General features: G+C 42.3%; 1 protein-coding gene across 1 annotated transcript in view; it reads right to left on the bottom strand.

Annotated features, from left to right (window-relative positions):
- Positions 1-26,069, bottom strand: part of ryr2a (ryanodine receptor 2a (cardiac)) — a 666,625-nt gene that overhangs the window by 124,238 nt on the left and 516,318 nt on the right. The window contains exons 79-88 of the mRNA XM_030078094.1: positions 24,861-24,995; positions 23,080-23,192; positions 22,827-22,923; positions 10,894-11,000; positions 9,776-9,827; positions 8,657-8,707; positions 7,909-8,008; positions 6,332-6,411; positions 3,426-3,502; positions 2,082-2,155 (exon numbers count right to left, since the gene is read on the bottom strand). Coding sequence (XP_029933954.1) covers positions 2,082-2,155; positions 3,426-3,502; positions 6,332-6,411; positions 7,909-8,008; positions 8,657-8,707; positions 9,776-9,827; positions 10,894-11,000; positions 22,827-22,923; positions 23,080-23,192; positions 24,861-24,995 — 886 coding nt within the window. The remainder of the gene's footprint in view (positions 1-2,081; positions 2,156-3,425; positions 3,503-6,331; positions 6,412-7,908; positions 8,009-8,656; positions 8,708-9,775; positions 9,828-10,893; positions 11,001-22,826; positions 22,924-23,079; positions 23,193-24,860; positions 24,996-26,069) is intronic.

The raw sequence follows: 26,069 nt of genomic DNA, 5'->3' as shown, positions 1-26,069 counted from the left end.
GTGTAACTAAGTGGGAAGGGAAAAAAAATTTCTTGATTTCGGCAAACAGCTATGGTTGTCACATAGCAAATACTGCATGTTAATTGAATTTCAACTTTCATCCCTCCAGTTTGCCAGTTAACCTTGCAAGCCATCAAATCACTGTGCAATAACTGTGGGATAACAGAGTAACTCTACTTTACTCTTGTATCCCACAATTCTCTGCACAGCGATTTCATCACTCCACATAGCAAATGAATTGAGGGCGAATCAGGCGCTCAGCAAATCGTGTCCTGTGTAGCTGCACTGTCATGCAAATTGTGCACCTGGTGAGACTGCAGCATGGAATAAAAATAAGGGAATCTTGGTCACTGCAAGCACGACAATGTGCGTCTCACATCCAGTAAAAAAACAGATAAAATATGCATCCTGTGTAGATAAGGGGTTACAGTCCTTCAGTCTTGGTATAATGCAAGCCAATATTTTCCATGTAGTGATCATAAGCATTCATGAAATTGTTGATTGTGGAACAGGGGTGTACATGACACATTTTTACACACAAACGGAAATGAGGGCTCAGATTCTACATTGGTTAGATAAAATATATATAAAAAGAAGAATAGAACCAATAAATTATATGAAAAGAACAAACCACAAAACCAACGAGAGAACAATCGGCAAAAAGAATACAACAGTGAGGGGATGTAAGGTAAGGCAGAGAAGCAGCTACAAATGCATGGTAGATAAAGGCCAATGTTCAAAAATCTAGACTCAGGACCTAGACAGAACTGACACAGGAACCAACCAAAGCAAGAGAAAGAGAACAACCAACCAACAGACAATAAAGTGGCATAAGATATAATTACCACGCTCATGAGTGATGACTGAGGAGGGGAACAGTACGGTAAACCAAAAAGAGAAAGGGAAAAAGGAAGGGGTAAAGAAAGAAAGAAAGAAAGAAAGAAAGAAAGAAAGAAAGAAAGAAAGAAAGAAAACAAGAAAGAAAGAAAGAAAGAAAGAAAGAAAACAAGAAAGCAAGAAAGAAAGAAAGAAAGAAAGAAAAAGCCAGAGGTCAAATAGATTATATACAGAAAAAAAGTTAAAAATTCAAAATGTAGTTTTCACAAAAGGGAAAGATATAAAATGGTGCAGAAACAGAGAGAGAGAGAGAGAGAGAGAGAGAGAGAGAGAGAAAACTCCAAGTGCTCCCTAGACATGAATGAAAATGTTTTTTTTTTTTTCATCTTTTATATTTACTCATCCATGACAAATAAAATCTTCACCACGTATATATCTACACTAAAGGTTAATAATAGGTCAGTCATACTTTCTATTGGTCTTGTCAAGGACTTGCGCTTATTTCCTTGAAATGGCTTGCAAGCATGGAAAAACATTTCATTTTTTTCTCATACTGTTACAGATTGTCCTCATGAAACCAAGTAATTTTAATTTACAAAATATCAATATTAAAGCCAAACAATATCAATCTCGGTGCCACTTGTATTCATATAAAGAGAGCAATAGGCAAATCATGAGTATGGAAACTTATATATGAAATCATACTTGATAATGCATGTTAAAAGTAAAACTAATGTGCATTACCACTAAATTCAAACTCAACAAATGCTCAACTATGTAATGGAAAAATAAGACAAAGCAAGACAAAACCAATAATGACTCCGCTCAACCAACTGAAGAAACTGGAAGAATGTTTTCTGTAATAACATTAAGTTGTTCACCGGGACATGGTGAAGAAAAATTACAAACATTCAAAGTGTCAACATTTGCCTTTAATAATAGACTCAGACTGAGCCCAGCTGTTGTCAAATAATTGTAGAGCTAAATTATCTTTCTCTTTTGACTGACAATGGGACTAAGATGTCTAAAAAAAAAAAGAAAAAGAAAAGCAAAAAAATCTACATAATTCAAGTGTTCCACTGCCGATAAAATCCTGAATGCATGAGTAACAGTTTACTGCGTAACTCTTACTTAAAGAATGTTTCAAAACCAAGCTCATGGAGATAAAGATTCATTGTGGTTTTCTTTTTATTTCTTCAAGCCAAGCAATAGTCGTGTCAGAGGTAAGGCTTATTTTAACCTACCTGATCCCTCTTCTGTCACCATGCCCAGTCCTTCAGCTTTGTTCTGCCTCTCAAAAGCATTCAGATCCAGGACACTGAAAGAGAGACAACACATCCTTGATAGGTTATGATCCCATCACTAACCGTCTTCCCCCTATAGTGTTAGCAGGCGACAAAGGCTGAGCCCCAGCATGGTTTGGCCTTAGGACTTTGAACCAAAACATTTGCTTATTTTGTGCAAAATTTGCCTTTTGTTTTGCTGTGTTACCTACCTTGGTTACCTACTAGAAATTAGCATGTAATTCCATGCATTTCTTTATTTTTTGTGACATTTAACCACATGACTAACGAAATTTACCCTCCGATCTCTGTCCTTGGTGCTGAAATATGAAAATAAATGCAACATCAAAATAAATGCAACAAAACCTGATTTCACTGCTCTCTCTTATTTACGCATCACATGCAGATATGAGGCATTGTGAAAGTGAGAGAGAACTATCTATTAAAACAATTTTCAGTAGAATAGTAGATCAATAGCACAGACTGAAACATGCAGTAAACACTAACTGGCCTATATTTGGGACTGGCATCTATAAGAGAACTGCCTTTTGTACAAAATTCTTGCTCAGCAAAGATGGGGAGTGTGTTAAAAATTGTTGATTTAAATCATTAAGTATTACCTGTATCAAAATGAGGCTATCTAATACATATCAACTGACTGATTGCACATGATAATAAAAAAACAAAACAAAACTGCATCCCCAGTAACAGCAAAACAGTTAATTTAGACCCAGCTTCAACTGAGACTGGCCCTGATTTGTCAAGACATTTCGATATACCTGTCCAGTAAGAGGGACCGCACCTTGGCTTTTGCTGAAACACTGCGCCTGCAAAGTTTTCACCCCACAGCAACAATATGTACACTATACATTTAAATAACATATTGTTAATTTTAACAGCTTGCTGCTCCATCACAGTTGTACACCACTCAGTTTCCCCTACTGATTGACTCACTCCCTAAAAAATTTAAAAATTGCCCCAACAAGGGTCTGGCTTAACTAGTCTTAGTCTGTATTAAGCACATCACTGGTAGCTACAGTAACTCATAGAAATGTTATGTTATGAAAAGCAATACCAAAGTAGCACAAAATGTATAGGTTCACAGTTCAATAATTTGTAGCTGCATGAAACCACTAGGCTACATAAGTTATGCATTCTGAGCCTCTCACACTGTCCACAGTCAGAATAGAGTGACCCATGAAGAATGATGATTCCAATCTGAGTGTAGGCTAAATGTAGTTAACTTTCTTTGGCTATGCTTTGCTCTGGTGTATTGGCTACAGTAGGAAGAACCTTAAGAGTTACCTGCATGATTGCATCAGGCCAGCCAGACTCTGAAAGAAGCCCACATCCTTTTTGTCTTTCAGATAATCCAGCATTTTCTATAAGAGAGGCAGAGGAAAGGATGTGGAAACCAATGGATCAATGACTCACAACAAACAAATCGGATTTTAAGCAAATATGTTTTCAGTTATTATCAAAATGTGATACATGTACATGTAGCATAAACTTTGGTGCTTTGGAATGGTCTAATATAATAAATAAAATGCAGCCTTTCTGTTTGTCTATGGAAAGTGATCATTGAATACACTAATTAATAAATGAGCATTTTTGGCATTTAACAAATCTGAAAAGCAAAATAAAATGCAGCCTCTCTGCTTATTGGCTTACTGGCAGAGGCTAAGATGTGTGTGCTTGGAGGTGAATTGACAGGCACATATGCTCCAGTGGAAGAGCTAACAGATACAAAGCTTTCAATTAAAATGTTGTCAGCGAAATGAGCAGAGGCATAAACTCACAAATAACAAATAACTGATGTAACTGAACACCAGTGTATACAGTCAACTTAATGCACAATTTTAGCTGTATTTTAGATGCAGGTTGGACTAAACTTGCTTGCTGAATGATTAGGTACTGTACATTCCATAACATGACCAGCACATGCCGGTTTTGCCGACCTGATCACATAACACTTCACATTCACATCACATCCTGCTCTGTGCAGGGGTTGTTGTGCCCAGGTCCGCTTGCCAAAAAAATCTATTTTGGTTGACCCATGTTGACCACTGACAAGCAAACATTCAACCAATTTACTAATGGGGTCAGGCCTGCAGATTAGCCTGGATTAGTTTAGTGACATACGAGAAATCGTACCCTCATCTCAGTTTTAAGAATTACTGGAATTAGTCAGCTGGCCAAACATGTTGGCAACAGAGCCTGTTGATGAGGTGAGTGAAATTCTGTAAATACTGAACTTTGGATTCAGAAGTTGTTCATTTTGCAAAAGAGATGCCTTGTGGAAGCCAAACAAACAATACGGAGTACCGGAAATATCAAGGAATACACAGTAAAAAATATTTTTTCAGAAAATTGAAAATTTTGGAAAATCAAATATGACAGAAACTGAATCCACTAATTGGTTAACTGGCTTGATATAAAGAACCTATGGTGTAATGTGTTTCCTTCTAAGTCAACTAATTTAGACATTATTAGCCACAACAATCATTTGCTTAACATAGTGCCACCTTTTGGCCCTTGTGGTGTAATTTGCCATTATCTGGGGAAAATAGGCTGCTTGACAGAAAGAAAGCATGAAAAATTATAAAGAACATGCACAAAAACAATAGGCTGCCCTGTCAATGAGCCAGGATTCTTAATGTGATATAATATAATGATATGATGTAATACTTAGTGGTGTCAAATTATCGCGTTAATTGAGATTAATTAATTACAGTCATATTTAGCGCGTTATGTTTTTTAATCGAGTTAATCTAATTTTTAATCTCTAATTTTACTTTTTATAAAATCGGTTTGTAGGCGTTGGGCTTCCTGTGCTTAAATTGTTGGGGGTGGAAAACAATGGTCAGTCACACCCTGAAGTGGACATTGATTGGCTGTCATTGTGTTTGTGCCGGCCTGTCACTGGCCCGGTGGCCTGACCGTCTTTTTTTTTTTTTTTTTTTTTTTTTTTTTTTTTTAAACAGGTCGCCGGCCAGGCCAATCAGCTGTCGGTCCGGTCCGGCTGGCCTCACCAGTCTGATCTTTTTTTTTTTTTTTTTAAGTCAGAGAGACAGGCCAGGCCAATCAGAGGCCAGCAACCTGTGAAGAGGTCAAGACATGATTGGTTTGTTTTGATTAACACCCGCCCCAACAGTCCGAGTCCGTTGTAAACAGGCAGCGCATGTTGAGGAGGGGGTGTCCCGACTCGTGTGTGTGTCTGACTGTGGAGGAGAGGAGAGGAGGTGGAAGAAAAGGTTGCGTGATCGAAGTTAATACATTACCGTATTCATCCGAATATAAGACGATATTTTTTCCATTGAAAATGCCCTGAAAAAACGCCCTCGTCTAATATTGGGGGTCTAAGCAAATACACATGTATTGTGCATATGTAAACCAGTAGGTAAGCTCGCCTGATGCCGCGATTACCGGCGAATGGCCGCATTGCTCAGTCATTGCAGCCGCGTATGAACAAAAATTGATATGGCAGTAGGCTAGGCTATGTGTGCTCCGCTCACCTGTCAGATCCGGCAGACCAGACCCGGTGCCGCGGCCGGCTCGCCTGATGCCGACCGGTGGCTTTTTTATTCAAACAAGATTTTGTCCATATATATATATATATATATATATATATATATATATATATATATGTATATATATATATATATATATATATTTTTTTTTTTTTTTTTTCCAAAAAAGGGTCTTGAAAAAGAGGGGTCGTCCCCCCGACCCGCATCGGACTGATCTGCTACAATAATGTAATCAATTTAAAGGGAAATACCTCAAGTTCAGGGCTTTTCTCAGCAATTTTAGGTGAGATTAAAAAAGAGATTAATTAGATCAATTAATTTCAGATCATAATTAATTAATCTCTCAATTTTTTTAATCTCTTGACACCACTAGTAATACTACTACCACCACTACTACCACTATTACTATTACTGCTACTACTCCTCCTCCTCCTCCTCCTCCTAAAAACAACAACAACAACAACAATAATAACAATAATAATAATAATAATAATAATAATAAAATCTGTATTTTCATGACAAAATATAATGTTAGACTAGTTAAAATTACTGTTGGTAAAGAGTACCAGGTAAACACAATGATAATAAAACAGGCAAAAACAAATTATTAAAAAGCTTTTGTGTAGTGTAGTAATATGTTTTTAGGAAATTACAAAAAAATGATACTTGTTGCAGTGATACCTGTTGCACAGTGGAATTTCCCCCATTGAGGACTGCTATGCCCAGTTTAAGAGTAGAGGCCACCATGGGACCCATCTCACCTGGTGGAGAGAATCAAAGATTTTTAAAAAAAAAAAATGAATAAATAAGATCATTAGTCATCAAAAGTCACCATCCAATGCATCCATGGTTTGCAAGTAAATTCCGGGATCTGTAAGAAGGAATGCTGATTGCTGTAGGAATGCTGATTTTCTACCAGCTTTGCATCAATACAGTGTCAGTAGTATATTATGCTGACCCAGTTTGTTACCCAGTTTGCTGGTCTTGTTTTGAGCCAAACGGAATAGCACAGCCCTTTTTCTCTGTTTCTCTGTCTATTGTCATGTAGCACTAATTTCAAAACTATTATAGATAGACAGCCAAGTTTTATGAAAAGACCAGCAAAAATATCTTTCCAGCAGTGGATTATTTCTTTGACAAACCTCTTTAGGCCCATTAGATATTGGGCCTACATCAGGTCTACAGTAGTATATACTGTATATAAGCAATACTACATGCATTTTTTAAAGTAAAGTGATCAGTTGCAATGTGAGAGTCATCACTGTGCATCTTCTTTCCTCCATAAAATTTACAATTAGCCAGTTATTTCCTGGTTTAATCAACCCCTCACTCGCCTAAATGAGCTCCTCCTCTGCCCTCCACTTTACCCACTAGCCATTTGAACTTCATTCAGAGTGCCTCTGAAACCACACGTTCTGCAGATGAATGTATCCATATTTTAGAGGAGTCACACAAGTGCCTGTCACTGCAATCAGCACTGCAGAAAAAACTTTGTTCAAACCAGCTTAAAAGCCAAATAAGTAGGATTTTCCTAAAAGAAATGCATAAACTGATAACAAATATAATCCCTCTCCATTATCACTTAAGACCCATTAGACATGTGTGCTGGTGTGTGTATATGCAGAGACCCTGTTCTCTGCCTGGATTTTCTTGTATTGCTGAGCACAGGACTCAACCTTTGGGCAGTGGACATGTAACTTCCAGCCAATAACCGCGCACAGTGCCACATTGATAATACAACATGCAAAAGGAAGCTATCAAAATCTTGGACAGATCGCAGATTGTGGAAAAACACCAATGTGAAACCCCAAGTGGACAAAGCGCGTTCCACAACCACAGTGAATCTGGGGTTGGCGTTCACTTGCTGAGAGGATGAGGATGAAGCTTGCCTGCTTTCTGTTGAACGGGTAGGTGCTGGCAACAGCATTCTCTCCATCAGCATCCTAGGAAACTGGCTGCCGGTGGTTAGCTTAGCCATGAAGGAGGGGCCAACTTTAAATTTGTGCTTGAATTTGAGTTGTGTCTACAAACTGCAACAGACTACCTCCTACTAGACCACCACCTTTCTACTCATTCTGCCTTTAACTTGCCTTGCTCTGAAAGTCTGCAGCTTTACCACATTTTTGAATTGGAGGTCACAGACTAAATAATCCAGTGAGTAAATCCAACAAAAGCCTTGTGAGAGGAAATGTATCCCTCATTTCCATCATTTGGACCCTCTATTGATCAGAAATCATTTAGTGCAACTTGAAACATACCTTTGCTAGCACTGATAGTTTGTAGCACCATCTCAGCAGCCCCACGGTCATGCAAGCGAGCCTGCTGGTACAACAGCTTCTGCTTTTCCATCTCCTTCTCCTGGTTATTGGAAACAAAACACAGGTCTGACAGGCAATAGTGTGCTATCTATAGCTACAATATGCTCTCAAGGGGTCATAATTTTATCAGTTGGAAAAAAACAACAACAACAAAAATGCCATTACATGTGACTATGTGCAGTGAGATAAGTGGAGAACTAGCCTTGAGTTAAATACCATTTGCCAAGTCAAGATTGACAAATCCAAGTCAAGTCCCAGGTCCTAAACCTTTGAGGTTCAAGTCTTTAAAAAGTCATAATACACTCTTTATCAAAGTAGATAGAAACGGGACCATTACAGTCTACCAAAGGCATATTTACACAAACACAGGGCAGCAAGGGCTGTTTCTTGCATTCCTAGGTGGCAAAATGTGCACAACATGGGTCTACAACCTTGTTGCTGCTCTAATGAATTTCTAGAGTCATCAGTAGAAATTTAGTAATGCAACAAATACTTTAGGTCAGGGCAATAAATGAAAATTTTTGATAAAGAGCAACGATCAGTGAAGAAGAAGAGGAAGCAAACTGTGTAGCTGAAAATTAGTAACACAGTTCCACCGCAGCAGTTGGAACACCTGGAAGTCAATGGATAGCTCCATAACCATGCAGTCTCATTAGATAATGTTTCCTATGACGGATATATCACCTACTTCAAAACTCTTCACTTCTTCTCCATCTTCATCCTCTTCATCATGGCAACTCTGATGAGGGAAAGTGGGAGTAGAGAAAAAGACAATAATACTACTCAATATAAAACTAATATAGCTACAAGCAGCAATCAGTGTGATCCATACCTATGGGGTTAATTATTTGACAGTAAGAATAAAAGCTTGATTCGTCATTTTGGAAAAATTCTAAATTGCCAAGATATAACATTCTGGTCCCTCTGGTCTTTAGTCCTGCAAATGAAGGTGAAATGGTAATTATGACATTATTGGCCGTAATATAAAGTTGCTTGTTACATTGCCATGACCTAGGTGACTGGTGTATTATTTCACTGAGTGGGGGAGTGGGGGAGTCTGGTCTCTGAGGCACAGATCATTCTGAGACCATATCAGAAGGAGAGGACAACGATGACGAATAACAGAAATATCAGGGGTCCATCATTGACCTTAGATCCAATACTAATAATCATTACTATTATTCAATAAGCCTGCTAATTCACATGATGGGCCCTATCTTGCGCCAGAGTCCCTAAACCCATTATTTGAGGATTTAGCATTGCGCAAGAGGCGTTCCCCCGCAAAACTTGCTATCTTGCGCACCTCCCGTTATCCGTAAAACACTTGCGCTACCCGCTATATTATGCATAGGCGTGTTTGGGCGTTACACCAATTAAACCAATCAGTGTGCCAGGTGCCTTTGCCTTTAAGGGCAGGCTGCGTTATCTTAAATCCTAAACCCGTGATGGAGAGAGGGCAGTAGATTTTCTCAGGGGTTCAACTGAGGCTAAAGCAAGGTGGCTTTATATATATATACACATTATATTATATTATATTATAGGCAAGTTAATTCGGGAGGTGGAGCCGCATGTGCACGTCCACATGTGTTGAGTAAAATCTCCGGGCCACACCACACAGACCCAAGCCAACTATGTACAAACTAATTTATTGACAAGGTAGATTGGGCAAATAAAATATTAAAAATAAAAATATAGCACAGCTGCTGACTTATGATAAAACAATAAAACACACTGGCATAAGTGTCCAAGTTAAAACAGTCGATGTCAGTGTAATATGAAAAGGTTCAGCTATTCATATAGTTGTTACCTTAGCCATGATGTCAGCATAGGCCATGTAAAGATTATCCTCATCCAGTTTACTGCAACAGAAATTACACACAGTCAAATAAATGGATCAGTTAATATCTGAGTTCAATTAACTAACCAGATGGATAATATAATAGAATGTTATTAGGTAGTAAATGCGTTTTTTGCTGTGACAGCTGTGTATGATATACCAAATCTTGTCTCACAGGAGTTTGTGCAATGGTCACGAAAACAGATTCATGTCTTTGGATACCAATTGTCCATTTTTTCATGCATGAGGACAATTTTTAAATTCATGTCCATGAACATAAATTTTGCCTTTTGGTGCATGAACACCAGTTTTCCTTTAGTGTGTTGGGTCAGCCTGGAATATAACTCTTTCAGTTGAGTTAGATGCAAAGGATAAACCCCTTCCTGAGCCTACTTGTATTTCCCACATAAAACAATCATTTGATTTTTGATGGTGTATTTTTTCTACTGTTTACAAAATCCTGTGATATACTGGAAAATATTAAGTGTGACATCCAGATCAGTCATGATATAGTGAATAACTACCCATATGACCAAAATTAATTCCAGAAAAGCATTCTTTATGCTTAAGTAATGCACTATCCTCACATAACTGAGTTTGATTTTATTTACTGTGATGTATACTATGAATTTACATAACATATATTTGTGGCAATCTAAAAAGAAAAAAATCTATTCTGCAAATAGAAAAGCACCTAACGTGAGTTTAAGAGGTTTTATTCTCTACTACACCCCAGCTTGTATCAATGTAAAACTAGAGCTAGGTGATGTGGACAAAATCAAATATAACAATATTTTTGACAAAATATCTTGATTATTGATATTGTGTTGATATTATAAGGATGACTCTTTCACAAAATATTCTTCATAAAGAAATTTATGATGAACACTCATTAGTAGTGTGGATATGATGACTAAGCAGGTAGAGTTTAAGTTCAGAAATATGGATCCCTTGACTGTAACATAGCCTTTAAAACCAGGGGAGACAACCCATATGCCATTTCACAATATTTATTAAAATCCCAGATGATATAGTCTTCTATCATGATATCGATATCAATATATTGACCAGCCCGGAGTAAAACCCACCACTTCTCTGTGAGAGCCGTTCTACTGAACAGCTGAATGAGTTGACGCAGTGGATCAATGCATTTCACACCTTCCTCCTCCTCAGATGGCTCCTCATCACCAGGTTTCTGAAACACACACATGCACTACCATTAAGCCACATGATACAGGCAAAATACTAAAAACAAAGTGAAAGTGAAGCTTATTTACTGATTTTCTTGGGGATTTCAATGCTATCGAAAACTATTTGAAGAAATTAGACCAAACTTCACACTTTACAAACACCACGGCCATTATCTATAGTTAGAAGATTCAAAATTGCTAACCTGGATGTTTACATTGTTACTTGATGAAGCATAGCTTCTGGTAGGTTTCATTCAACATACTGACAACTTTGAATTGTGATATTTCAAAACTGGTACAGCACAATTTCTCTAAATTAGGTTTGTTGACAGAGAAGGCCATATTGAAAAACAATAGGCTGAATGAGCAAACCTTTAGGAAAATATTTTTAGGTTGACTCAAATATGCAGAAAAATGTCATCAGCAATACGGTATTATGTAAATTGGGGGCGAATTTAAATAGCAATACCAAAAAATGACACTAAAATATCTCTGAATTCATGATCATACTAGAGAGGGATATCCAAAAGAAAAAAATGTATTGGAACTATATGAACATCAATAGATGAACATTTCTATGAAGCAGGTTTAAGTCCTCATAACATAGTACATCAATATCTAATCTCTAAGATTAGATCTAATCTCTAAGATTAGATATTGATATATAAGATGAGAGGCTGTGACTGACAACACACAACCCATCTCTTAAATTAATACACAAACACAAATAATGACATAATTAAAAATAAATTCTGAAGTCCCTTAATAAGTTGCAATGTTTTATCTTGTGATATCAAAACTGATATTGAATATCAGTATATTCTGGATATTCTTGTATATTCTAGGTATCGAAATGTGAAATTCTAGTATTGTGACAATCGTAGTCCTACTGCTGCTATTTCTACTACCAGTTGTACTATTCCTACAAGTGCTATTTCCTCTGCTATTTCAACTTTTTCTACCACTTCTAGTGGTACTGCTACTACCGCCGCTGATAATACTAACAGCTGATTTTGAGATGTTGTGTACATGAGATCAACAAAACTGACAGGGTTCATCCTCTATGTAGCGTGAATTGACAAAATTTCATGGCAATCTGCTCCTCAGATTTCAATATATGTTGCTTGGAATGTTGAACAGATGGGGGGGTGGTGGAACCTCTGGTGCCAGGTACTAGAGGGCATTTCTCCCTGCTGTCCATCGGTCCATCTGCTAACAGGATGTGTCCTGTGCCACTCAGATGGAATGACAACCTCGATATTAACACACCTATCAGACGTCACAGCAACATCACGTGACCATTCTGATGATGACTGCAGAGACAGCAGTCGAAACTGTCAAAGTATGACACAAAAACTTTAAGCCTGATTAGAAGAAAAAATAAACCTAAGTTAAATATGTAGGCAAAATAAACCTATTTAGTATAATACCATAGATGTATTCAGACACTCTCAGCATGCAGCAAATACATTCTGCTACTGTTCACTGGATACAAATTGAATTGAAATAACATCATGCTAACAGTCACATCTGGTAGAAAACTGGCGCTTCACCATTTAATGTTCAAAGATATACAGTTAAAGACGATGATCTGAAAAATCTAACATTTCTGGTGTGATTATTTCATGATTGGTTTATGTTTCTGCATAGTTTAGCTATTGTCTTTGAAAAGCCTAAATCTAGACAAATCTAGACAACTAGACAATCTAGCACCACCCAACACTAGTTGGGCTAAGTGCTAGTTTAAAGGTAGGTAGTTGAACAAGCAAGATTGCTGTTCTTAGGTGGAAATCCCAAGCACAGCAGGAGTTCACCATTTTCTCTTGAGCAACTGTTACTGATTCTTTCAGCCCATGTACAGCATCATGAAGGCATGTGGTCAGTGATGCACCAGCAATATCACCACTTTGGAGCTGCTTTCCAAAGTAAGGGAAACTTTTGGATGCCAGTGAATTAGTTCACTGTCTTCTTTTCTTACTCTTTTCTTTCTTTTTTTTTGAGCTTGACTATTTTTCTGTCTTCTCCATGCATTCCCCATGGGAATCTAGTGCACAAAAATCAATGGCTTGCGACTTCCAGTTAGCATGTGTCTGTAAAATCAATTCCATCACTAGCTGTCCAACTCTGAACAGCCGAGTGCATTCATTGCCATCTCGGGTGACTTCAACCATGTCACCATGGACAAAACACTACCCAGCTTCACACAGTTTGTGAACTGCCACACCAGGGAGGAGAAGACACTGGACCTGCTGTATGCCAACGTGAAGGATGCATACAGATCCTCTCCCCTTCCCCCACTGGGCAGATCAGACCACAATCTAGTGCACCTCAGACCCTCTTATATGCCTCTGGTGAAGAGCCAGCCTGCGACCACAAGGACAGTGAGGAGATAGTCAGAGGAGGCTTATGAGACACTCCAGGGGTGTTTTAGAGGTCACAGACTGGCAGGCATTCTGTGAGCCGAACAGAGAGGACACAGACGGGCTCACGGAGTGCATCACAGACTACATCAGCTTTTGTGTTGACTCCATTGTTCCAGCAGAGACGATCAACTGTTACCTCAACAACAAGCCCTGGGTAACAAAGGACATCAAAGCCATCCTGAACGACAAGAAGAGGGCGTTCTGGGCTCGCAACAAAGAGGAGGTGAGAGACATCCAGAGACACCTGAAGTGCAAAATCAGAGAGGCTAAGGGGTAGTACAGGAGGAAGCTGGAGTGGAAACTCCAGCAGAACAACACCAGAGAGGTCTGGAGAGGGATGAGAACAATCACTGGCTTCAGGCCAGCCGGAAATAAAGGTACTGAAGGCAGCGTGGAATGGGCCAAAGAACTCAATCTGTTCTTTAACAGATTTGATACAGCGGTTCCTGCACCCCCCAGCACCTCTATTGTTTGGCCCCTGACGACAGCTACTCCTCTCTCTCCCTCTCCCCCTCCTGACTGCCTCTCATCTTCCTGTGAATGCCCTTCTCTCACCTCCACCCCCACCGATCCACCCCCATCTACAGTGTTCATCACAGCAGAGGATGTTAGAAGACAGCTGGGGAAATTTCACTCTGGCAAGGCTGCGGGCCCTGACGGTATCAGTCCCCGGGTGCTCAGAGCCTGTGCCCTCCAGCTCTGTGGAGTTCTCCAGCATGTCTTCAACATGAGCCTGAGTCTACAGAGGGTCCCTGTGATATGGAAGACGTCCTGCGTTGTTCCCGTGCCGAAGATGCCGTGCCCCGGCAGCTCCAAGGACTACAGACCGGTGGTGCTGACCTCCCACATTATGAAGACCATGGAGAGACTCATCCTACAGCAGCTCCGGCCTGTGGTCACACCACATCTTGACCCCCTCCAGTTCGCCTACCAGCCCCGACTAGGAGCTCTACCTGCTCGACCGCGTCTACACACACCTGGACAAGACGGGGGGCACTGTGAGAGTCATGTTTTTTGACTTCTTCAGTGCCTTCAACACCATCCGTCCGGCTCTACTGAGTGAGAAGATGACGGCGATGCAGGTGGACTCCTCCCTTGTGTCCTGGATTGTGGACTATCTGACTGGCAGACCACAGTATGAGCGCCTACAGCACTGTGTGTCAGACAGAGTGGTCAGCAGCACTGGGGAACCGCAGGGGACCGTCCTCTCTCCCTTCCTCTTCACCCTGTACACCAGCGACTTCAACTACCGCACAGAGACCTATCACCTCCAGAAGTTCTCGGATGACTCAGCAGTAGTGGGATGCATCAACAAGGGTGATGAGGTGGAGTACAGGACTACTGTGAGCAACTTTGTCACATGGTGTGCGCAGAACCATCTACAGCTCAATGTGACAAAGAACTGGTGGTGGACCTGAGGAGGGCCAAGGTGCCTGTGACCCCTGTTTCCATCCAGGGGCTCAATGTGGACATTGTTGAGGACTACAAGTATCTGGGGGTTCACATTGATAATAAACTGGACTGGAGGAAGAACACTGATGCCCTGTACAAGAAGGGCCAGAGCTGCCTCTTTTTTCTGAGGCGGCTGAGGTCCTTCAACATCTGCAGGACTATGCTCAGGATGTTTTATGAGTCTGTGGTAGCCAGTGCTATCCTCTATGCTGTGGTGTGCTGGGGCAGCAAGCTGAGGGTAGCGGACGCTAACAGACTCAACAGACTGATCCGCAAGGCCAGCGACGTTGTGGGAGTGAAGATGGACTCTCTGACGGTGGTGTTAGAGAGGAGAATGCTTCACAAGGTGAAAGCCATCCTGGACAATGTGTCCAACCTGCTCCATGACATGTTGGTCAGACACAGGAGTTCTTTCAGCACCAGACTGATCACACCACGATGCACCACAGAGCGACACAGGAAATCATTCCTGCCTGTGGCCATCAAACTGTACAACTCCTCACTCTGAGTGTCAGACACTCTGAGCCAGTGGGCTCAGAGTTTTCTTGCCTTCTTTCTTGCCTTCTTAATGGGGTTGGGACCATCAGTTGTGTTGTGCAGAAGTCAGGTTGGTACACAGCTGACAGCCCTATTTGACAACTGTTAGAATTTATATTATGGCAAGAACCAATCAGCTAAGTAAAGAGAAACGACAGTCCATCATTACTTTAAGAACTGAAAGTCAGTCAGTCCGAAAAATTGCAAAAACTTTGAATGTGTCCCCTGTCACACTCTGCCGTGTTTTCTCATGCTGTTGCGCTCACTCACCTCCCTGCCACACCTCCTCATCAGCGCCGATTTCCCACACCTGTTAACGCCCAGCTGCAGCTCCTTACTGCTCATCAGCCAACCAGTATTTAAGCTGCACTGATCCCCTCACTCGGTGCCAGATTATCTTCGCAGCATGCACGACTCTCCAGTATTCATTTTCGGATTGATGTCTCGGTTTCGACTCCCGCTTGCCTCTGACCACGTCTTCTCGTCTCTGCCCCCGGATCTCCTGTCAAGTATCTCTGCTCCCGTGAGTGCTTCAGGTTTCTCTGTGTTGCCGGCTCCCCAACCTACTGCCCGTCCACGACAATCCCTCCGTCTACTCCCTCTGGATTTTGCCTGCACCGCTGATCGACACTCTGCCCGTGCACGACAATCCCTCTGTCTGCTTCCTCTGGGTTTAGTCCGCCCCGCTGATTGTCTGCCAGGTTTCGACATTGCTTCCGCTTCGACCACGAGTCCAGTCAGCCCCTCAACAGTGTTGTTGCACTCCTCAAAGACTCTCAGGTGTAGTGTGTTTTCCCTTTTGCACTCACCTGCCTGCTTGAACTGTTTTCTGTTTGTTTTGGAGCTCCTACAGAGACTGTTAATTTGATTCCTGTTCCAACTTACCTGTTGCCTGCTTTAGTCAGTAAAGTAGTTTCTAATTACTACCTGGCGTTGTGCTGCACTTGGGTCCTACATCCACACCTGACAGTACAATCTGGCCAGTAATGGACCCAGAAGGCAACCCATCACCCCTGGACTGGCTGACCAACATTGAGAGCGTTTTGCAGCAGTATGAGGCTATGTTGTCTGCTGCTGTCTTGGAAGCCAGGCAGGCAGCCAAGGCTAATGAGCAGTCTCTCTCTGCACTAGCTACACAAATGCAGCAAATAACGAACTTCATCACATCATCTGCTGCTACCCAGTCCTCACCGGCTCCAGTGCCAGCTCCAGCTCCAGCTGCTCCTCAGCCCAGTGATGCTCCTGAGCCCTGGGTGGGAGTCCGGGAACGTTATGATGGCAACCCAGAGACTTGTGGCCCCTTTCTGACAAACTGTTCATTGCTGTTCTCCCTTCAGCCCCGTACCTTTGCCTCAGAGCAGGCAAAAGTCGCCTTTACTATTAACCACCTCACGGGCAGAGCTCGTCTGTGGGGAACTGCTGAGTGGGAGAGACAATCAGAAGCCTGCTCCTCATTTCAGAGTTTTGCTCAGGAGCTACGCAAGGTTTTTGGCCTGGGGTTCTCCAGATCAGAGACTGCTCGAGGGCTCATGGGGCTGCGACAGGGGGAACGCACTGTGGCAGACTACTCAATAGACTTCTGCACCAGAGCCAGCCTCAGCAGCTGGAATCCTGCTGCCCTGGTGGACGCTTTTCTCCATGGCTTAGCTGAGTACATCAAGGATGAGCTGGTTTCCCATGATGTGCCCTCGACACTGGACGGGGTAATAGAGTTTGCTGTCCGGATTGATCACCGTGTTCAGGCTCGCCGACTGGGGAAACGCCAGGGGTCCTCTCATCATCCGCCCACCATCAAGTCCAGAGGGCATGCCAGCAACTCTACATCTTCATCAGTACAGCTGTCGGAGGAACCTGAACCAATGCAACTGGGCCGTGCTTCCCTTACTCCGGAGGAACGAGAGCGACGCAGGCGATCTAACCTCTGCATGTACTGCGGTCAGGCCGGTCACTACAAGTTCACCTGTCCAGTAAAAGCCAAGGCTCGCCAGTAGTTGGGGAGATACTGGTGAGTCCAACTGTCCTGCCCTCCCCTCAACCACAGAGACCTCAGCTCCAACCCCGGTTACTCCTCCCTGGTGGCTCTCCCTGCTCACACTCATAGACTCTGGTGCTGACGCCTGTATCATCGACGAGGGGTTGGTTCAGCAGTTGGGGCTAGAGCGGGTTCCTTTGCCTCGTCCGATTCCCGCTCGGGCTCTCGACGGACATGTTCTGGGAACTGTCATGCACCAGACAGTCCGGGTTCCCATGTTACTTTCTGGCAACCATCATGAAGAGATCCAGTTTCACATCCTGAAGACTCCTCGTCAGCCTCTCATTCTGGGTTACCCATGACTTTGTCAGCACAACCCGAACATCAACTGGGAGACAGGGGCTATCCGTGAGTGGGGTCCGTCCTGCCATCTCTGATGCTTGAAGCAAGCCTCCTCTCCAATCCACTCACATCCCTCCAGTTCACCGCCTGACATCTCTGGGGTACCCTCTGAATACCATGACCTCAGTCTAGTCTTCAGTAAGGCCAAAGCCACGTCACTGCCCCCTCATCGGCCTTACGATTGCGCTATTGACCTCTTGTCTGGCACAGCTCTGCCCTGTACTCCCTGTCTGCACCTGAAAGAGAAGCCATGGAAGTTTACATCAAAGACTCTCTGGCAGCAGGCATTACCCGGCCCTCTTCCTCTCCTGCTGGTGTGGGCTTCTTCTTCGTTGAGAAAAAGGATACTACTTTGAGGCCTTGCATTGATTACTGAGGACTGAATGACATCACCATAAAGAACCGCTACCCTTTGCCTCTCATCTCTTCTGCCTTTGAACTGCTTCAGGGGGCCACAGTCTTCACCAAGCTAGACCTTCACAACGCCTACCATCTGGTCCGCATCAGAGAGAGAGACGAATGGAGGACAGCCTTCAACACATCTGGGCACTACGAGTACCTGGTAGTGCCCTTAGGCCTCACCAATGCCCCTGCCATCTTCCAAGCCCTGGTCAATGATGTTCTTCGAGATATGCTCAACCGCTTTGTCTTCGTATACCTCGATGACATCCTGATCTTCTCCAAGACCCAGAGTGAGCATGTCCACCACATCCGGGCTGTGCTCCAATGTCTCCTCGAGAACTTCCTTTTCGTCAAAGCAGAGAAGTGTGAGTTCCATGCCCCATCTGTCTTCTTCCTGGGTTATATTGTGGCAAAAGACAGTATCCAGATGGATCCGGCGAAAGTCTCAGCTGTCACTTCCTGGCCTGTTCCAGATTCCCGCAAACAGTTGCAGCGTTTTCTGGGTTTTGCCAATTTTTACCGCCGCTTCATCCGCAACTACAGTTCTGTTGCTGCTCCTCTCACCGCCCTAACCAGTTCCAAGGTGCCATACCAATGGAATCCTGCTGCCGATGAGGCTTACAAGACTCTCAAATCTAAGTTCACCTCAGCACCCATCCTCCAAGTACCAGACCCCAATCAGCAATTCGTGGTTGAGGTGGATGCCTCGGATGTGGAGGTCGGAGCTGTCCTCTCCCAAAGATCAGCTGCTGACCAGAAGCTCCATCCCTGTGCTTTTTTCTCCACGCTTGTCTTCGGCAGAGAAAAATTATGACATTGGCAACAGAGAACTACTAGCAGTGAAGGAGGCCCTAGAGGAGTGGCGGCACTGGCTGGAGGGCACTAAGGAGCCGTTCTTGATTTGGACTGATCACAAGAACCTCGAGTACCTCCGCACAGCCAAAAGACTTAATTCCCGTCAGGCCCGTTGGTCTCTCTTCTTTACAAGATTCAACTTCATCCTCTCCTACCGCCCTGGTTCTCACAACACTAAGGCAGACGCCCTGTCCCGGCAGTTCCAGAGGGAAGAGGGCCTTGCCGAAGCCCCTGTTACCATCCTTCCCCCTTCCTGTGTTGTCGCCACTCTGACCTGGGGCATAGAGGAGAGGGTGAGAACCACCACCGAGGGGCAGCCAGGTCCCAGTGCCTGTCCCCCCAACTGCCTCTATCTTCCTGAAGCATTGAGGTCAGATGTTCTGCAGTGGGTCCACTCCTCCAAGCTCACCTGTCACCCAGGTTCCCGGCGTACACGAGATTTTCTGCTCCAGCGCTTCTGGTGGCCCACCTTGTAGGTAGATACCCGCAAATTCATCAAAGCTTGCTCCACATGTAATCAGCAAAAGACCTCCCATCAGGCCCCCACAGGATTCCTTCAACCACTCCCGATACCACATCGACCCTGGTCCCATATTTCCCTAGACTTTGTCACTGGTCTCCCTCCTTCTGATGGTAACACAGTCATCCTCACTGTGGTCGACCGCTTCAGTAAGATGGCCCACTTCATACCCATCCCCAAGCTGCCGTCTGCTAAGGAAACTGCCAAGCTGGTCCTGTTCCACGTCTTCCGCCTGCATGGTCTCCCAGTACACCACACTCAATTTATTGAGCTTAAAATTATATGCAAGCTATATAAGAATGATATCAAGGCATGTCAATTTATAGCGTAATCTTTTTATTCAAAAGTAGGTTATATCAAATAAAATGAGTGCCGTCCATTGACTCACGTGAGTAACTTCTAAAATAAATAAATAAATAAATATTGCACAAGCCTGTGCTCTTTTAACATGAACATTGCAAACAATTGCAAACAACTGCAACTGCATTGTTAATGTGCCAATCTGTGAGGTTTTGGTGACATGTGCGTACTGCCCGCCTGTCAGCCAAACGTCCACAGCGCCAGCTCCGCTCCGCCTTGCGCGGAAAGTAGACGTTGTTTCAGATGGTGAGGTTTTGCCGCACCTCGGCCAAGCCTTTTGCCACAAAACTGTCACTGCGCCAAGCTGAATCTGTTGACACCTCCTCCTGCTGCGCCGCCACTCCCATCTCCGTGCACCTCGGTCTGCGAAACTTGCAAACCGTCCACCTCTCGTGTTTCGCTGGTCGAAACTAGCTCTGCGCGGGGTTGGCCTCACTGCGCCACCCTGCGCTGCGCCGGGAAACTAGAGCCCCAAGAGTCACCTCTGCAGCTGAGGATAAGTTCATCCGAGTCACCAGCCTCAGAAATCGCAAGTTAACAGTACCTCAGATTAGAGCCCAGATAAACGCCATACAGAGGTCTAGTGGCAGGCACATCCCTACATCAACTGCGCCAATCAGGCCTTTATGGTCAAATAGCCGCTAAGAAACCACTACTAAGGAAAAGCAACAAGCAGAAATTATTTGTGTGGGCCAAGAAACACAAGGAATGGACATTAGACCAGTGGAAATCTGTGCTTTGGTCCAATGAGTCCAAATTTGAGATCTTTGGTTCCACCTGTCGTGTCTTTGTGCGGCACAGAAAAGGTGAACAGATGGTCTCTACATGCATGGTTCCCATCGTGAGGCATGGAGGAGGAGGTGTGATGGTGTGGGGGTCCTTTGCTGGGGACACTGTTGGGGATTAATTCAAAATTGAAAGCACACCGAACCAGCATCCTGCAGCGACATGCCATGCCATCCCATCCGCTTTTGCATTTAGTTGGACCATCATTTATTTTTCAACAGGACAATGATGCCATCAGTGACAATCTACAATGTAAATGGTCATGAAAATAAAGAAAATGAGAAGGTGTGTCCAACCTTTTGACTGGTAGTGTGTGTGTGTGTGTGTGTGTGTGTGTGTGTGTGTGTGTGTACATATATATATATATATATATATATATATATATATACAGTACAGGCCAAAAGTTTGGACACACCTTCTCATTCAATGCGTTTTCTTTATTTTCATGACTATTTACATTGTAGATTCTCACTGAAGGCATCAAAACTATGAATGTGTGTTCATGTGGAGTTAAGTACTTAACAAAAAAAGGTGAAATAACTGAAAACATGTTTTATATTCTAGTTTCTTCAAAATAGCCACCCTTTGCTCTGATTACTGCTTTGCACACTCTTGGCATTCTCTCCATGAGCTTCAAGAGGTAGTCACCTGAAATGGTTTTCACTTCACAGGTGTGCCTTATCAGGGTTAATTAGTGGAATTTCTGGCTTTATCAATGGGGTTGGGACCATCAGTTGTGTTGTGCAGAAGTCAGGTTACTACACAGCCGACAGCCCTATTGGACAACTGTTAAAATTCATATTATGGCAAGAACCAATCAGCTAACTAAAGAAAAACGAGTGGCCATCATTACTTTAAGAAATGAAAGTCAGTCAGTCCGGAAAATTGCAAAAACTTTAAATGTGTCCCCAAGTGGAGTCGCAAAAACCATCAAGCGCTACAACAAAACTGGCACACATGAGGACCGACCCAGGAAAGGAAGACCAAGAGTCACCTCTGCTTCTGAGGACAAGTTCATCCGAGTCACCAGCCTCAGAAATCAGACCCATCTCTAGAACAACTGTTAAGAGGAGACTGCGCCAATCAGGCCTTCATGGTCAAATAGCTGCTAGGAAACCACTGCTAAGGAGAGGCAACAAGCAGAAGAGATTTGTTTGGGCCAAGAAATACAAGGAATGGACATTAGACCAGTGGAAATCTGTGCTTTGGTCTGATGAGTCCAAATTTGAGATCTTTGGTTCCAACCGCCGTGTCTTTGTGAGACGCAGAAAAGGTGAACGGATGGATTCCACATGCCTGGTTCCCACTGTGAAGCATGGAGGAGGAGGTGTGATGGTGTGGGGGTGTTTTGCTGGTGACACTGTTGGGGATTTATTCAAAATTGAAGGCACACTGCACTACACCAGCATGGCTACCACAGCATCCTGCAGCGACATGCCATCCCATCCGGTTTGCATTTAGTTGGACGATCATTTATTTTTCAACAGGACAATGACCCCAAACACACCTCCAGGCTGTGTAAGGGCTATTTGACCAAGAAGGAGAGTGATGGAGTGCTGCAGCAGATGACCTGGCCTCCACAGTCACCGGACCTGAACCCAATCCAGATGGTTTGGGGTGAGCTGGACCGCAGAGTGAAGGCAAAGGGGCCAACAAGTGCTAAACACCTCTGGGAACTCCTTCAAGACTGTTGGAAAACCATTTCAGGTGACTACCTCTTGAAGCTCATGGAGAGAATGCCAAGAGTGTGCAAAGCAGTAATCAGAGCAAAGGGTGGCTATTTTGAAGAAACTAGAATATAAAACATGTTTTCAGTTATATCACCTTTTTTTGTTAAGTACATAACTCCACATGTGTTCTTTCATAGTTTTGATTCCTTCAGTTAGAATCTACAATGTAAATAGTCATGAAAATAAAGAAAACGCATTGAATGAGAAGGTGTGTCCAAACTTTTGGCCTGTACTGTATATATATATATATATATATATATATATATATATATATACGTATATATATATATATATATGTATATATATATATATATATATATATTTTTTTTTTTTTTTTTTTTTTACTCCAAGTGAGTTACAGCTCTGGACTTTCATTCTCAACTTGAACTTACAGCCAGGTCCTCTATGAGTTTGTCTTCAAAGTAATGCTCCTCTGCCTCAATCCAGGATTTTTCATAGCCCTGCAGGAACAAGTTGACGGCACGGTGCCTGGTTTTGAAGATATAACAGTGGAGAGTCAATGAGTCTCTTCACAAGATAAACGAACAACCTCTGTGTGTGTGTATGTGTGTGTGTGTGTGTGTGTGTGTGTGTGTGTGTGTGTGTGTGTATGTTTGTGTTGTTGTTTGTGAGCAGCGCATATACCTGGGCAAATTATACAGTGGTGCCATCCTGAAGCAGGCCACCACTGCTCTCTTCCTCTGTTTGGAAAGCAGTTTGTGCCAGACAGCCTTCTTGCTGCGCTGAGGATGCTCAACCTGAAAAAACAAATATTGCAGTTCACTACTGAGGTCGATAAATGTGAATTTTGTTTTAAGAATATACTACACTCCTTGAAAACTATTTGTAATGAGATTCTGGATTCTGGAACTGTTTTTTCCACATATCTCTCACAGATTGTGAACCATTTTATACTTTGTTTACCTGTAGTTTTGTTATTGAATGATGATTCATTTTTGAACTTAACAGTAAAACAATGTTGCATCTGGTTGGCCAATCTCACCGGCACAAAAAATTTGATGGCTGTACATTCGCATGCCCCACATTCTTTGCAACACGTTACACAAATTCATCAAGCTGTGTATAATAATGTCAGTGTCTTCGCTGAAGCCATGGAAAATGTGCTACTGTAGATATTTATAAACTTTTGTATTCAGGAACAGCAGCCATTTTGGTTCAAGGCTGGTTGGTTAAGCCCTTGGGCTGCACTGGCTATGGTCCTTGTTGGTGGTGGTATTGTATACAAAGACAGGAGACGTCTAGTGGGGTTAGGGTTTTGATATGATTGGGTCTGTGTCTTTTATGTTTTGTGTTGTATAGTGTATATTCTCTGTTAATAACAAAAATCTGATGACAAGAAAGTCCCATACTGAGGGCTTCCAAGTGATCTCTAAGCTTTTAATTACTTTTCAGTGAAACTTTTTATGAAAAATTATCTGAGAGGCCTCATTTTCTACATCAAATTGTGACAATTAAAAAAAAACACTCAAAACTGAAAAATGCATATTTTGTTTATGATCCCAAAGCAAAAGCAATGCTGACACACACTATTAGTCTGCTGTTTGGTTAACCTGTTGGTTGGCCCATTCACAACAGTTTTCACATATTTTACGTGTCAACAAACGATTTCACAAATCATGCAGAGGTACTAAAGATTTCACAACAATATAATAAAAATCCCTCCATTTCTAAATATGAATTTTTGGTTGAAACACTTGCCTTATAATGTTCTGCTTCTGGTGCTAACAAAGTTGGCACCATTCAGAGACCACAGAAATGGTATTTGGCTGTGGAAAGCAAACGCTTCCCCTGGTACTATTTTCCTTGGCAGTGTAACCGTGCTGCTGCTTTCAGAAAAAATAATGTGGACGACTTTATCATGGTGGTGGAATACTGGTGTGAAGAAAGTTTGAAGTCTCTGAAAGTTCATTTTCATATTGTAGTGGAATGAATGGAAACCAATGGCTGGATAACAGGCAGAGAAAATGATAGCAGAGTTCTAAAATACGACTGCTGGCTTTGAGAAAGGATTAGCAGAAATGTGCGGTATGTACATTTTATAGATATTAGGCTAAACATGCAAAATTACTGGTATGGTCCTTTAAGACAACAGTTTGTGTCATAGTAAGCTTAAAAAAATCTACCATATCACATAACTTACTTTTAACTGAGAATGTTATGTTATGTTTTCAAGTAAATTTGTTTATTTTTGTGCACCAATTTTTGGTTCTTATTTATTTATTTATGCTTTATTATGCTTTTGAACGAAATCAGGTGAATTTGCTGAGGTTTGAAACGGTGTATACATATAGCAGCATTTGTGAACTTAAGTACTAGTGCATCCACACATATGCATACATGCAAACTCACACACACACACACACACACACACACACACACACACACACACACACACACACACACACCTGGTCTAAATGGAACAGGACATGAGCAATGTCCAGGACTCTCTCTACAGTCCTCTCTGGATCAGAGGTGTCCTCACTGCGGTTAGGGAGATCCCTGTACAGCGCCATCTGCCACCGAATAGCTGGGTCCTCCAACTGTAAGACACACACACACACACACACACACACACACAATATCTATTAATACAGTGCAATGGTGAAGTGCAATTACTCGGTGAGCTGATCAGTTTACCTTGAGATGATACTGTGTCTACACTATAGTCTGTGATGCATCACAAGCATATTGTGTGAACATTACTGACAGAGCATTCACTTCTTACTATATAATCAGCAGATAAAGATTTGAAAATTACATTCAGTTTAATATCATCTGACAACTGAGTAACATATGCAACACAATAATTTATACTCGGGATCGGCCAACTATCGGTCCTGGCCAATTCAGAATTGATCAAAAATTGGTATTGTAATTGTGATTTATATAATGGTCAATATGAAAACCCATACGCAAATTTGATATATGGCCATATATGAACATATATATTAAATAATGGGACATATAAGTTCACATATTTGGAAATATATTTCAGGATATGTGTGCAAATATGTGGCGTAAATATTTGGTCTCTTACATAAGGTAACATATATGTGCATATACTGGATTGCATTATTTATTTTCCACATATATTAAGAACTTTAAGTGTGAGAATGTGGCAGATATATTTGTTTAGCACATATATTTCAGGATATGTGTGCAAATATGTAGCGTAAATATTGGGTCTCTGACACACGTTAACATATATGTGCATATACTGGATTACATAATTTATTTTCCACATATATTAAGAACTTTAAGTGTGAATATGTGGAAGATGTATTTGTTTTGCACATACACTACTCACAAAAAGTTAGGGATATTCGGCTTTCGGGTGAAATTTCAGGATGAACCTAAAATGCATTATAACCTTTACAGGTGAACTTAACGTGACCTTCTGTAAACTTTTGAATGCACATGTCCAACTGTTCAATGTTTCAGTACTTTTTGCACAAGTTGCTGTTCTCTAACAAGGAGTTTAACAGCAAAATTCACATCAGGTGTTTGATGCTCCAGCTCATCGAGGTCGTATCATTAGGGAATGGCTGCTGGAGACTGGGGTACCTCAAATGGAGTGGCCTGCACTTTCTCTAGACCTGCATCCCATAGAAAAC

This window comes from Myripristis murdjan, chromosome 19 (genome assembly GCF_902150065.1).
Source record: "Myripristis murdjan chromosome 19, fMyrMur1.1, whole genome shotgun sequence".
Taxonomy (NCBI): domain Eukaryota; kingdom Metazoa; phylum Chordata; class Actinopteri; order Holocentriformes; family Holocentridae; genus Myripristis; species Myripristis murdjan.
This window is presented reverse-complemented; position numbering and strand designations above follow the sequence as displayed.